This window comes from Megalobrama amblycephala, linkage group LG1 (genome assembly GCF_018812025.1).
Source record: "Megalobrama amblycephala isolate DHTTF-2021 linkage group LG1, ASM1881202v1, whole genome shotgun sequence".
In the NCBI taxonomy this organism is placed as follows: Eukaryota; Metazoa; Chordata; class Actinopteri; order Cypriniformes; family Xenocyprididae; genus Megalobrama; species Megalobrama amblycephala.
In genome coordinates this window covers 47,261,834-47,276,623 of record NC_063044.1, presented here as the reverse complement: position 1 = coordinate 47,276,623, position 14,790 = coordinate 47,261,834, and the positions used below count along the sequence as shown (strand labels likewise).

Sequence of the window (14,790 nt, the reverse complement as noted above, 5' to 3'; positions counted from 1 at the left end):
TAATTACGCTCAACTTTTCAGCAGGATCACCCACTCAGCTGTTTGGAGTGTATTGTTTCTGGCGACTGTCTGTGAGCTTGTGTATGTAAGCATAGCCTGCCAATAGAGGACTCGAGACATAATAAAACACTCATCAAATGAGGTATTTGAGAACATTTAGTTATATACATTCATAAGTCAATGTCCACATTACGTTTCCAATTTTCCCTGATTTATGACCAAATTACCCTGAATCAACAGTAGAAACATGTCACCCCCAGAGAAAAATGTGTCGGGCGTGTGTTAACCCATCATCAGCTGGTCATAAACTATGACCTCAGCCCAACTTCTCGCCTGAATGAATGTTGGATGTTAAGCAGAAGTCATCAGGGTACATTAGTAGTGCACAACACTATGATTTTAACAGGTGAAGCAGACAGTTTGATGTTTTCATTTATGAATTTACCTGATGTTTGGTTGTGTAGACAAATATAAGAGTTCTCCTTTTCAAAGGATATTACTATTTGACTTCAGAGAAAATATCTTGAATTAATTTGTTTTTGTTTTTGTTATAAGCATAAGTTTAACAAAATTTAGTAAAGTTTATGTATAACAAAAAATCAAAAACTATTTCCAATGGTCTGTAAAAAGTTAACTTATTTCAAGGTATATTCAATAAAATCAAGCTATTATTTTTTTATTTTGTACCTAATATCTAAAATTCTATTGCTTCTCAAGTGCAATGCATATTTTTACTGGAAAATTTGACACAAAAAATATATATATATATTTAAAGGACATCATTTTCTGGATTGCAACATGTCAGTGAACTTCTCAAAAGCTTTAATGGGAATGTACTTGTTCTTGGAGAACACTGGAGTTCTCTCTGACGTAAAAGAGATGACTTGTTTGATTGTAGTACTTGGTTTCCCGGAGAATACATTTCCAATCCATTAGAAAGTTAGTGATGAAGAAACACATGACAAAAACAGAATGTGGAGGAAATGGTTAATGCTTTAAATGGGTGGACAATACTGGACATAAGGAGATGTGTGCATGTGTTTGTGTGTACACTTGTGTGTTTTTGGGGGGGGTAATAACAGGGTTTGGTATTCTCAGTGCCGGGAGGAACCTTGTGGTCGAAACCTGCGTGTTGGAGCTTGTTGGAGACGGAGCTCTCCGTCTCTTTCTCTTTCTAAAGCTAGCCTCTCCGTCATTGTCTGAACATGTCCTGGCTTAACGGTAAATGTTATGGAATTCACACATGCCCCTGTACATTCATCCTGTCACTTACACAGCCTTATTGTGTCTTTCACTTTTATTTGTCTCTCTAATCCATTGAGCAGGCCCACGCGCGCATGAACTCTGCCGAAGAATTTGAATGGAGAAAGAGTCTTAATATCTTTGCAATATATATGCAAATTAGCTCTAATTTATTTATATTTTTAAACTCTTGTGTGTTTATTTATTAAATGTTTTAGCTAATTTGATTTTTTTTTTCTCAGCTCTGTTTAATATGAAGTGATTAGATCCGTTCTACAGATTTTTCCAATAAATCACTGCAGAATATTAGTCAAATGTCTTTTCACTCCTCTTTCTTTCTCAAAATAGTACAGGGATTATTCACTCAAGATAAATTGGGTGGTTCCAAACCTGTATGACTTTCTTCCATGAATCAGTAGTAGAAATAAATAAGAAGTTTAGCAGAATGTTCTTGCTGCTCTTTTCCATATAACGAAGTGGATTGAAAATCTCGACCAAAAAATATGGCCACCATCATATTCATTGTATGGAAAAGAACATTTTGCCTAATATCTCCTTTTTTGTTCCATGGAGAAAGTCCATTCATTCAGCTTTTGAAAGACATGAAGCCGACTAAATGATGGCAGATTGTTCATTTCCTGTTGAACTATCCCTTTAATAAGGGAAAAGCAAATTAAATAAAAACATTACATCATTCCACACAATATGTGGGACTGTTTAAAAAGGAGTGTTACCATTTGTCTATATGTGTGTGTTCATGCGTGCAAGTTGGTAAGAATGCAAGTGAAAGAGAGAAGGTTCAGACATAAGCCCAGCCAAATGAAAACAGCGTGTGAGACAGAAATAGAGTGAGAAACAGAGAGGGGGTGAGGCTGCGGTCGGTGTCACGACCGCTGGATTATAGAGTAGGACTTCTGCTGAGTGCAGAGAGATGTGAGGAGTAATGGGAGGTGAAGAGGAGAGGTTTGAGAAGTACATTTCTGCTTTGTATAAAATGAGTTGGCAACAACAACAACAACAAAAATCCCCTTCTGTTTGTATATATATATATATATATATATATGTATATGGTGACTGGCACCATCCTTGGGGAACTTCCTGCCCTAACCAGATACTTCCTGTCATAGTGAAACCACAGGGCTGGTATGGCTGTTGATTTTAGGTTGAAGAGAAAATAGGTATTTTCTTGCTAAATTAGGGGAATGATGATGTCACCTTTTTAAATAAAACTGTTTTAATGCCTTTGCCTGTTTTGTCCCAGTAATAAGGGGACAAAACAGACAAACTCTTTATTTTATTTTATTTTATTTTATTTCTGTAGAGATCCTTGGCCTTTGTTCCTACTATCTAATAAGAAACGTTCCTGTTAGTGGCCTCTAAGAATTCCTAAGAGAATGTTGGCATCACAAAAATGACATCATGGTTCCCAAATGTGAAATGTTTCCCTTGCCCTCCCCCTTTTAGTTACTTTTCCTCACCTACCCACGTCTTGTTTGCACAGGTGGCGTAAGTAGACTGACAGATCCAAAACAGTTGGGATGGTCATTTGGAACAATATGGTGTTATTTCTAGCAATTATCTGCCAAGAGTATTCACCAATTATCCCATTAAAAGTGATGTGTTCATCAACACAGATGTGTTTCATTTACATTTATGCAACTTACACTGCATTCAAGGTGTGCATTTAAATTTTATCAGTTCTTGCTTTCCCTGGGAATCAAACCCATGACCGAGCTACAGGAGAGCTTTTGCATTAGACACACTGCATAAAAAGCATTTGCATTAACTACAGTGTTCTATGTGACTTGTAATCCCAATGGAATTTTGGACTTAGTAACTACACATATCAATAGCAAATGTCTCTATGTTTCCTACAGGCAAAGGGGCGGAGAGATGGGATCTCTTCATCCAGTGAGAACCCTCGGCCGGTGGTCAGGAGCGGGGCAGATGGGCTGGGCATGTCCTGGCAGGGTCCACGTACACTGGTGCTCCACAAGAACTCTCAGGGCTTCGGCTTCACGCTACGTCACTTCATCGTTTACCCGCCAGAGTCTGCCCTGCACACCAGTTTCAAGGTGAGGATGCCTGCTATCACGAAATCGAGCCCTGACTAATCAGAGTAATTCAACAACTGAAATAAAACTTCCAATAAGATGCAAACTCAACAAACTGTCCCTGTCTCTGAACTACAAAGAGTAAAAGATAGTTCACCAAAATTTAAAATTACCCCATAATTTGCTCACCCTCAAGCCATCCTAGGTGTATATGAATTTCTTCTTTCAGCCAAACACAATCAGAGTTATATTAAAAAAAATATTCTGGCTCTTCCAAGCTTTATAATGGGAGTGAATGGTGGCATTTTTTTAAGCCCAAAAAAGCACATCCATCCATTATACGGCTCCAGGGGGTTAATAAAGGCCTTCTGAAGCGAAGCGATGCGTTTTTGTTAGAAAAATATCCATAATTATAACTTTTATAAACTATAATCCCTAGCTTCCGTTAACAGCCATCCGCGCGTTCACGAGAGAGTCGAGTTCTGGCATATGACGTAGGAGTAAGCGTAAGCTTAGGTGGGAGTTGAGGTGGGAATTGTCAATATGTCTTGCGTCAGGTCAGAGGTCACCGGAAGCCAGTTATTATAGTTTATAAAGTTATAAATATTGATATTTTTCTTACAAAAATGCATCACTTTGCTTCAGAAAGCCTTTATTAACCCCCTGGAGGCGTATGGATTATTTCTATGATGGATGGATGCGCTTTTTTGGGCTTAAAAAAATGGTACCATTCACTCCCATTATAAAGCTTGGAAGAGCCAGGATAATTTTCAATATAACTCTGATTGTGTTTGGCTGAAAGAAGAAAGACATATACACCTAGGATGGCTTGTGGGTGAGTAAATTATGGGATAATTTTAATTTTTGGGTGAACTATCCCAAGTTGTGCTCATTAAGCCTTCAAGGCCTTTTGTCTTTAAAAATAAAGCTCTTAAATGGATCTACTAAAGAGACTTCTTCTTGTGAAGAACCATTTGTGATATTACGAAATATTCTGGGATAAAATTTTTGAAACTTAAAAAAAGGCTCATCCATGGCATCCAAATTTGTTTTAACAGGAACCTTAATTTTTAAGGGTTTAAGCCATTTTGCCAGTAGCATTTGGTCTAACAAGTACTTGACTTTAGAGAGATCAAAAAATGGACGGCTTATACAAAGAAAGACATGAGACGTCTAAAAATCATGTCTGGTCACATGACATGTAAAATGTGAATATGTGCAGTTAAATAGCAAGGGCCATTTTACCTGATCTGACCCTTCACAATTACATTGTTGATGTAACCCTAATATATTTAGTCAGCCTGATTCAAAATACATTGACTTCAATAAAATAAAAACAAACAAAACAAAACAAAAAAAAAAAAAACGCTTTTCCATCACAGAAATAAATTACATTATTAAATATATCAAAATTGAAATTTTTTTTTCAATTTTGAAAAATTTTAAATTGTGATGATATTTCACAATATTAACAATTTTTACTCTATTTTTTTTTTTCAAATAAATGCAGAGACTTCTTTCAAAAACATTAAAAAATCGTACCAATCCCAAACTTTTGATCGGTAGTGTACATTATTTAGAGCGGGCTACAGATGTTTGGATGGTGTGCGTGTACATGATGATGGAGAAACAAAGCCCCATTATGATTGGTCTATACAACATCTCTTCTCTGAGCAGCTGCTGTTTGCTTTTCTTAGTCAAAAGGCCTATTTTGTGTCACTCTGAGCTGGGCCGGGCCGTACCAGGGCTGCTGGGACAATGTGTTCTGGTCCATTCTGTTCTTCACTGTTCCCAGTGTCCACATGGTCACATGACTGTGCGACTCTCTCCATCTATCACCCCACCAACTCCAAGATAATGCACACGTGGACTTTCATTTTGATCTGTGGGTTGGATGTTGGTTATAAATCTTAAAGTTGTGGTCACTGTCCGTCACTCCCTACCCATCTGTTTGCCCCTCTGTCTGTCTTTCTCCCGGCACGGCAAAGCCTCAGTATTGTGTGAGTTTGTTAGGAATGAGCCCAGTCAGCGCAGACTAAACATTGGGCTGCCCACTTCAAACTGCCTGATCAGCGTTGCACGTGTGTGTGATTTGAGCCTCTGGTTTGCAGTCTGGTTATTTTGTGAGGGTGGTGCATGTGTGTTATCTAAACTGTGTCTGTTGCAAATAAAGATGCACAGTGAATATTATGAATACTATGTCATTGCCAGCACAGATGGAAAAGATTAATGTCATTGCGGCTCTTCTTGCGGAGGTGTGTTTATGTATGTGGCTAAAAGCAGCAAATTCACTCCTAGAGTGGTCCATTTTTCCCAGTGCTGACCTCTAGTGCTAAGACAGAGTCAGTGCTCATATCACACAACTAATAAATAGATGTGCAGTGAAGTCATTTCATGTTTTTGTTCTTTATAGGTGTCTATGATGCATAACTGATTGATAACTATTGGCTTCTGATTCATGTTACACCCCAAAGACATTAAAGAGATAGTCACCCAAAAATGAAAATTTTCATAATTTACTCACCCTTATATTGTTCCAAACCTGTATGAATTTCTTCTCATGTAACACAAAAGAATTATTGAACCATATCTTTCCCACTCTTTTCAATATAATGAACGTGAATGAGGACAAAATAACAAATAAGCAGCCTAAAATATGATATAGTGGTCCATATGACTTGCATATTACAATAATAATAATAACAACAGCTTTTTAGTTTAATAGCTTGTCTATTTTTGAAGCTTTAAAACTCAGTCCTCATCCTCATCATTGTAATTGCATGGAAATGAGTCAGTGACCAGCATATTTGTCTTCCAAGGCAGAAAAAAAGTCATTTTTGTTTTTAAAAGTGACATGAGGATGAGTAAAATTTACATTTTTGGGTGAAACTAAAATTTTAAAAAGAGAACTTTTTGTTAAATACTCCAAGACTCTGCTGTCATTTCTATTAAATGATTACTTTAAGTACTTATTACAGAGGATAATAACTCACTTAAGTTTTGTGTATTCTGTGAATGACTATTAAATCATTTAAGTTTAAGGCCAACTAGTTATTTTACAATGATCTAACTCTCCTCTTATTGTTTCCTGTTAGGATGAAGAGAACGGGAATGGAAAGGGTGAGTCTTTTATTTTGCTGTTTTTTTTTAAAGTCTTATTCACATCATGTGAATTGAAGTAATTTCCACTAATTTCTTACAATTTGAAGATGATTTGTCACTTATCTGAGTTGACTGAACTTCACGTGACTTGATGAACACTTTGTTTTTCTGTTTTTCTTCCTCTTACCTACATTATCATCCTGTTGTTTCCTTTTATTTCTCAGTGACTGATCTGAGATCAGTTTGTGGCAATTTAGTGTCACATGATCAATGATCAAAGATTGATTTTTTTTTTTGTTGTTGTTGCATGGCGCCCCCTAGAGTAAGTTTCCATTGATGCACATTCAAGGTGCCCATCTGCATTCAAATCAGTCTGGTTTAAGCAGGGTTACAGGAAGGAGCACAATTGATATGAGATATATACCATATAATTTGCAAGTCATGTCATATGAAAAATGTTTCCTTATTTCCATATTAAACAAAACAGATATCATGTCACAGTACTATATATCAATGTGCTTGTACATGGAAACAGATGCAAAAAATGAAATGCTTGTCCAGATCTCCAGTGAGAATTTTTGCTGTTGGTTTTGATGTCTTATGACACTTTACGTATTGTAATAATGCCATAACACTGGTCTGGATCCCATGCGATTTTAAGGCATCTAAACTCCAACATAGAGCTGCACGATTCTGGATAAATTGAGAATCACAATTTTTTGTTTAAAACATAGATCATGAATCTCCCACAATTCTCAATAGATAACTAAACAAAATAAATAACATGTAATTTACTAGAGTTTCTGACAAAATGCTAATTGCTGCAGTCTATTTGATTGAATGAATGATTCAATGACTCACTCATAAAGACTTCACTTGTTTCATTAGGTGTGTTCGACTTGATGCGGCGCTGCGCAGACCGATCGGTGTATGACATCAAAGTACCACGAGAGTGATTTAGAGAGCAGCTGAACACACCTTTTACTGGATTAATCAGCGATTTTGAACTAGTATCTTGAATGAACTATTCAATGACATACAATTTTCTCGCCGTAACATTGTAATTGATGCAGTCTTTATTTTGAAGCATCAAGTTACTTTCACAAGGTGATTTATTCTATTTTGATTGCTACACTCTAAAAAATGCTGGGTTAAAAACAACCCAAGTTGGGTTGAAAATGGACAAACCCAGCGATTGGGTTAAATGTTTGCCAAACCTGCTGGGTAGTTTTATTTAAACCAACTATTGTTTAAAAATTGCTATATGGCTAGCTTAAAATGAACCCAAAATAGTTGGGAAATTAAAAACCAGATGCAATTAGAGGCAACAATAATAGACAAAAGGTGAATGTTTATTAATAAGCTTTAATATTTTATTAATATAAATTTAATAGTTTAATAGTTTATTAATATAAATTTATTAATAAGCAGTTTAATAAATGTTTACTGTTTAATAATTATTCATTGAACATTAATAAATGTTCATTTCCAACATAATTTGGGTTAATTTTAATTAAGCAATACAGTAATTTTTAAACAGTAGTTGAGTTAAATAAAACTGCCCAGCAGGTTGGGCAAACATTTAACCCTACCGCTGGGTTAAAACAACCCAATTGCTGGGTTTGTCCATTTTCAACCCAACTTGGGTTGTTTTTAACCCAGCATTTTTTAGAGTGAACCGTAGACGTCATTGTTTATATCTGAACTATAAACTTTTACATCAGTACTTCTGCAATAATTTGAAAATTGTACCAGAAATAATGATACTGTGGTTGAAAAGACTATTTGTAAAGCTGTTTCATAACTATATGTGACAACTGCTCTCTCGGGTCAGATTTGAATATTTCGATGTGATCGTATTAGTCAAAGGTTTAATAGACATAACGAATCGTTGACATTTAGGAATAAGATCGTGTGGGTGTTTGAATCAATATCGCAATCTTTTAACGATTAATCGCACAGCACTACTCACCCATATAGAGGTGCACAAACACACACATGCATCTACACACAGTCCACACACACACTGTAGCTTCAGATCATAGAGATTTGTGAAATGAAAGCTGCTTTTGACAGATAATCTTATGAAATAAGACAGGTATTGATGCCTCACAGTTTCTAGATCAGTTTTGCATTACTACCTCAACCTGTTTGTTGACTGTAACAGTCTGTCCTCATCTTATCATATCATCATGAGACACTGGCATCAGTATGAGCAAAACACATTCCTCAGTGCCAATCTAAACATCTGTGAATGTGTGTGTGTGTCTCTGTACGATGAGGTCCACAGTGAAGTCCACTAGTGAAATAGATTTCTTTTTTTCCCTAATCTTTATTTAGATTTCAAATTAGGCAAACACAACACACAATGCCCAAAAACGGAAACAACAGTACAGTGAATTTAAATGAACAAAAGTACAGTGGCATGCGAAAGTATGTGAACCCCTTGCAGAATCTGTGAAAATGTGAATAATTTTAACAAAATAAGAGAGATCATACAAAATGCATGTTATTTTTATTTAGTACTGTCCTGAGTAAGATATTTTACAAAAAATATGTTTATATATAGTCCACAAGACAAAAAAATAGCTGAATTTATTAAAATGACCCCGTTCAAAAGTTTGTGAACCATTGATTCTCAATACTGTGTGTGGTTACCTGATGATCCACGACTGATTTATGTTTTGTGATGGTTGTTCATGAGTGTCTTGTTTGTCCTGAGCAGTTAAACTGAACTCAGTTCTTCAGAAAAATCCTCCGGGTTCACCAGATTCGTCAGATTTCCAGCATCTTTTGCATATTTGAACCCTTTCCAGCAGTGACTGTATGATTTTGAGATCCATCTTTTCACACTGAGGACAACTGAGGGACTCAAACACAACTATTAAAAAAGGTTCAAACATTCACTGATGCTCCAGAAGGAAACACGATGCATTAAGAGCCGGGGGGTGAAAACTTTTGAACAGGATATATATATATATATATATATATATATATATATATATATATATATATATATATATATATATATATATATATATATATATATATATTTATTATTTTTTTTTTTTTTTTTTTTTTTTTTTTTTTTTTTCATTTAGTACTGCCCTTCAGAAGCAACATAGCAACATAAGACACTTAAATGTTTGCCAGAAGATAAATTAAGTACAATTTACCTTGATCTTCAAATTCAAAAAGTTTTCACCCCTCGGCTCTTAATGCATCGTGTTTCCTTCTGGAGCATCAGTGAATGTTTGAACCTTTTTTAATAGTTGAGTTTGAGTCCCTCAGTTGTCCTCAGTGTGAAAAGATGGATCTCAAAATCATACAGTCACTGCTGGAAAGGGTTCAAATATGCAAAAGATGCTGGAAATCTGCAGGAGCTGGAGGATTTTTCTGAAGAACAGAGCTCAGTTTAACTGCTCCAAACAAACAAGAGACTCATGAACAACCATCACAAAACATAAATCAGTCGTGGATCATCAGGTAACCACACACAGTATTGAGAATCAATGGTTCACATACTTATGAACGGGGTCATTTTAATAAATTCAGCTATTTTTTTGTCTTGTGGACTATATATAAACATATTTTTTGTACAATATCTTACTCAGGACAGTACTAAATAAAAAATAACATGCATTTTGAATGATCTCTCTTATTTTGATAAATTTATTCACATTTTCACAGATTCTGCAAGGGGTTCCCAAACGTTCGCATGCCACTGTAAGTAAAAACAAAATAATGTATTAAAAATGAGTGTCAAAGACAAACATCTCTAATAATTAAAGTACTATAAAGGTAGTTGAATCAAAAGGTCACAGCGATTATATCCTAAAAGAAATAATAATATTAATAATCATACAAAAATACAATGCAATGCAAAAAAGGTATGAGGCAATCATATTCTATAAATCTAGTTTGTCATTACTGATAAATCTTATATTCCATTTCAGCCAAACATCAAATGTTACAGTGAACAGTGTCCAGTTTTCACCTCTGCAGGATCAAGCTTTTTGCTAGAACCATATACATGAAGATGTAGACATGCATTCATTGTTATTAAGAATTATTCTTATTAAGATCACTAGTGAAGTGATCACTCATACAGATTTTTTTCCCCCCATTAAAAACTGCATTAATAGCATGATGAAAAATGAATATGAATTACAGAATGTCGCAGTATTTGGCTTGTTCGTCTTACTGACGGCAGCACTCAAGCTGCATGAACTCCACAAGTTTGTCAGACCTGATGATCATGTTCTCCAGCATGATTTCAGATGATAAAAAGAATATCTTGCTCTTCAATGGAAGAACATCTGACTGTCTGTACAAAGAGTCACATGATCAATCTCATTAATTTGACCTAGAAACATTCAGAATCTGAAATATTTGTAATCATTTTACACCATAACAAAAAAAACTTCTTCATTTTGAGGTTTAAATTAGATTTTGAATCCCAGATTTTTTGTTACATGGTCTAATATATTTGGACCCACTGTAATTTGTCTTCTGTTTTTGTACAAACGATGAATTTACTATGTATTTGTCTATGGTTGTAAACAGGGTTGTGTTTGTGTGTTTCATGCAGGGCTCCATCGGAGTTGTCTGGAGCCCATGGACACCATCTTCGTTAAGAATGTGAGGGAGAAAGGCCCCGCCCACCAGGCTGGCTTGTGTACAGGTAAAAGAGAGAAGAAAATTGTGTGTGTGCAGCAGGAATGATGTGTTCATACAAACCACATGACATCAGACTAATGGCCCATTCACTCCGAGACAAATGTTTGGTGTGAAAATTCGGTGCAATAAACATTATCAGTTCAATAAATGGCTGTTAATGTGTCTGTTCAGACTGATACAAACATTTTCATCCCTCATTGCACTATAAAGAAAACCGGCCAACCAATAAGATCAACATTTTTGATCACATGCCCAGAGCCGCTGCTTATTTACTTAGTCATAGTTAACAACAGAGGAAGAATCCAGATCCTCTTTTGTCTCTGTTCTCTTGTATTTGATATTGTTTGATAAATATCATAGCGAGTACATAGGGGGGGGGGGGGGGGGGTTGTGTACCGGGGTGACCAGTGTATTTCTGCTTTTCTATAAGCACCATCTACTGTCAGAAAATGAATGCATTTTTATGCATTTTCATTCAGCCCTCTGCCATTTTTATGCATTGGACAGAATTTACGTTTTCATTCAGCCCATCTGACGTTTTTTTTTTTTTTTTTTTTTTTTTATGCATTGGTCTAAACAGACAAACCACATATGATAATCTGACTGAATTCGTGTTAGAGTGAACAGGCCTTGAGAATCAACAAGGTGGTGCAAACCTCATATAACCCTGAAATTCAATGGAAAGTCAAGATAACTGTAGTTGTTGTTGACATGATTTCAGTCCTGAACACTTTTTAATCCACAGTTTACACATGTATGATTGCGTTTGTAGTGTGTGCGCGAGTGGGTTTGTACACTTGCCTTTGCGTGCGTAACAATTTTAGCTTTGATTATACCCTCCCCGGTGCACTCTTGTGAGTACATATGTGATCTCTTGTTATGACTTGCCCGCTTAACTTGATGATGGTCTGTTTCTTCTTTAGAGCCTGTCACAAATTTACAGGAATGTGTCTTATTATGTCATCATACACACACATATTTGAAGCACTGATATGGCATGACACACTTGATCATGCTTCCTGTGACTAATGATGTCAGCTGACTACCATGTTTGCCCTCACTGCATTCAGAAAAACTGAGAGAGTAAATCTGAACTTGAGAGAGAAACTGATACATAGTGATATCTGCTGTGGAATATTGTCCTCTGTTGTGAAATGTGGTTTGTTATTCACGCGAAACACTTGACAGCATGACAGAAGGTGACTCATTATCTCTGTGTGTATGTGTGTGTGTGTGTGTGTGTTTACGAAAGACACATGGTCGCTTGCCGGTCAAGAAAAGGTCAATGAGGGCATGTTTTCCTTACCTGCTTTCCTTATATTTTAACAATACAAGTTCGTAGTAGGTTTAGCATATTTGTTGCTACTAGTATCTATTTTCCCATACACAATGATCTCTCACTGATACATTAATATAGCCTTGATAATTTCAGATACATTATAATGTTTGAATTTATCACTAGGTCCAGACTTTTTTGGTATTTTATGTGATCATTTTGGTGTAAATTCAATGGAATTGATACAGTTTGTTATGTGGAACTAATGGTAGTTAATCGCGTAATCAGATAATGCCCAAAGGGTGAGAACTACGTACATGATGAGTGATCCAATTCTGAGGAAATCGAGTTTTCTGTGGAGCCCAGTGCACACATATTCTATGTCAACACAGGCAATGAATGCCACAGATCATGTTCTACCTCTGATTATTGTATTTTAATATGATTGGTTATGACTGGATAGGAGGCTCGGCCTCCATTGACTCCTCCGACAGACCGCCGCTGGTTGAGTTGATCCCATAACCTAACCCTGACATGAACCCAAAACACACCAACCATCTAAGGAAAACAGAGTGAACACATGGAATGAGTCTACTTAATTTTTATTATTATTCAAAGAAAGAGACTGCACACTCTCTCTATGCAAAGAAAGTTTGCTTTAAAAATAATCTTTGAATACACTAAACCCAATTATAAATCCACTAATAAATTAATGCTTAAGACAAGAAAAAAGAATATATGCAAGTTTTATACTTTTGTGTGGATGACGCTAATAGCAAAATACACTATTGTTCAAAAGTTTGGGGTCGGGAAGATTTTTAATATGTTTTTGAAAGAAGTCTCATGCTCAACTAGGCTGCATTTGTTTGATGAAAATACAGTAAAAACAGTAATTTTGTAAAATATGAGTCAATTTAAAATAACTAATTTCTATTTTAATATATTTTAAAGTTGTTTTTATTCCTGTGATGGTAAAGCTGAATTTTTAGCATTATTACTCCAGTCTTCAGACATCATTCTAATATGTCGATTTGCTGTTCAAGAAACACGTTTGTTGTTATTATTATCAATATTGAAAACAGTTGTGCTGCTTAATATTTTTGTGGAAACGATACATTTTTCAGAAAGTTCAAAAGAACAAAATTTATTTGAAATACAAATAATTTGCTGAATTAATCTGCTGAATTAATTTCTTAAAAATAAAAACATACTGACCTTTAAACATTTGAACAGTAACAGATTTGCACATTTGTGATTAGTATTGATTGTTTTCATTTAAAGTTACTTTAATATTAATGTTTCTGCAAAGTGACATCCAATATGATATTGGGTAGAAAAACATTTCTGGTTTGTAAGGGGTACTTGAGCCTTATTGATGGGGCTGTCCACATTAGACAAAAACAAAAAAAGTTTGGGAAACCCTGGTTTAAATGTTTATCATATAAGTGTGTTTTTGTGTGTGCATTTGCAGGAGACAGGCTGGTTAAAGTGAACGGAGAGAGTGTGCTGGGTAAGACGTACTCACAGGTCATTGCACTGATTCAGAACAGGTGAGCTCAAACGGCATTAAAAATTAATTTTAAAAAAATGTATTCCACTTTGTTGCATGAGCTAATGCAAATTGAGGTTTTCTACAGATATCCAGAACTAGCCTGGGAAGTAAATACATATCATGTTTTCTTGATCTACAGCATTGTTTAAATTGTTGAGTTAAAAGTTGCACGAACAGAACATAACTAAACATTTACACAGTCTTGTTCATGTGAAATTTGTGACATTCTGCATGTTTTATGTAACAGAATGACCTCAGGCAGTGTTTGCTGTCTGAATGATTATGTGCATTACTTAGAAAGGTTACTGCTGATAATCGAACCAAATTGACCCCAGTGTAAAGGGTGGCTTTGAACTCCACCCAAATCACAACCCAAAACAATTAATGGAGATGGATTATTGGAAACTATTAATGGTTTTCATACTGTATATGAAACTCATGCTCTCTGGGTCTCTCTCACTTCTCTTTGCAGTGAGAGTGTACTGGAGCTCTCCATCATGCCAAAGGATGAGGACGTGCTGCAGCTGGTAAGTGTACGTTTGAGCATTTTTGACTTTTCTCATACACCTACTCATACCTATACGTTTACCTAACTGTCTTAAGAAGTGCATATATTATGTTATATTATATTATATTCAGTGTTGGGGTAACGTATTACAAGTAACTTGAGTTACATAATCAGATTACTTTTTCAAGTAACTAGTAAAGTAACGTATTACTTTTTCAATTTACAACAAAATATCTTTGTTATTTTTGTATCTATTTTTGTATCTATATTTTGTATCAAAATATCTTTTGTTACTTTTTCAAATGAGTAACGCAAGTTACTTTTTCACATTTATTGACTGACAGCTCTCCTGTCCTCATGTTGAGAGAAATAAAGA

General features: G+C 35.4%; 1 protein-coding gene across 10 annotated transcripts in view; it reads left to right on the top strand.

Annotated features, from left to right (window-relative positions):
- arhgap23a (Rho GTPase activating protein 23a) overlaps positions 1-14,790 on the top strand; it is an 80,455-nt gene that overhangs the window by 40,742 nt on the left and 24,923 nt on the right. For 7 of the 10 annotated variants that reach the window (XM_048197012.1, XM_048196993.1, XM_048197002.1 and 4 more), the window contains exons 2-6: positions 3,120-3,317; positions 6,392-6,416; positions 10,990-11,082; positions 13,826-13,904; positions 14,379-14,439. In XM_048197012.1, coding sequence (XP_048052969.1) covers positions 3,120-3,317; positions 6,392-6,416; positions 10,990-11,082; positions 13,826-13,904; positions 14,379-14,439 — 456 coding nt within the window. Of the gene's footprint in view, positions 1-3,119; positions 3,318-6,391; positions 6,417-10,989; positions 11,083-11,738; positions 12,278-13,825; positions 13,905-14,378; positions 14,440-14,790 lie in introns of those variants that run through there. The other 3 variants (XM_048196966.1, XM_048196957.1, XM_048197017.1) reach the window with 2 other exon arrangements.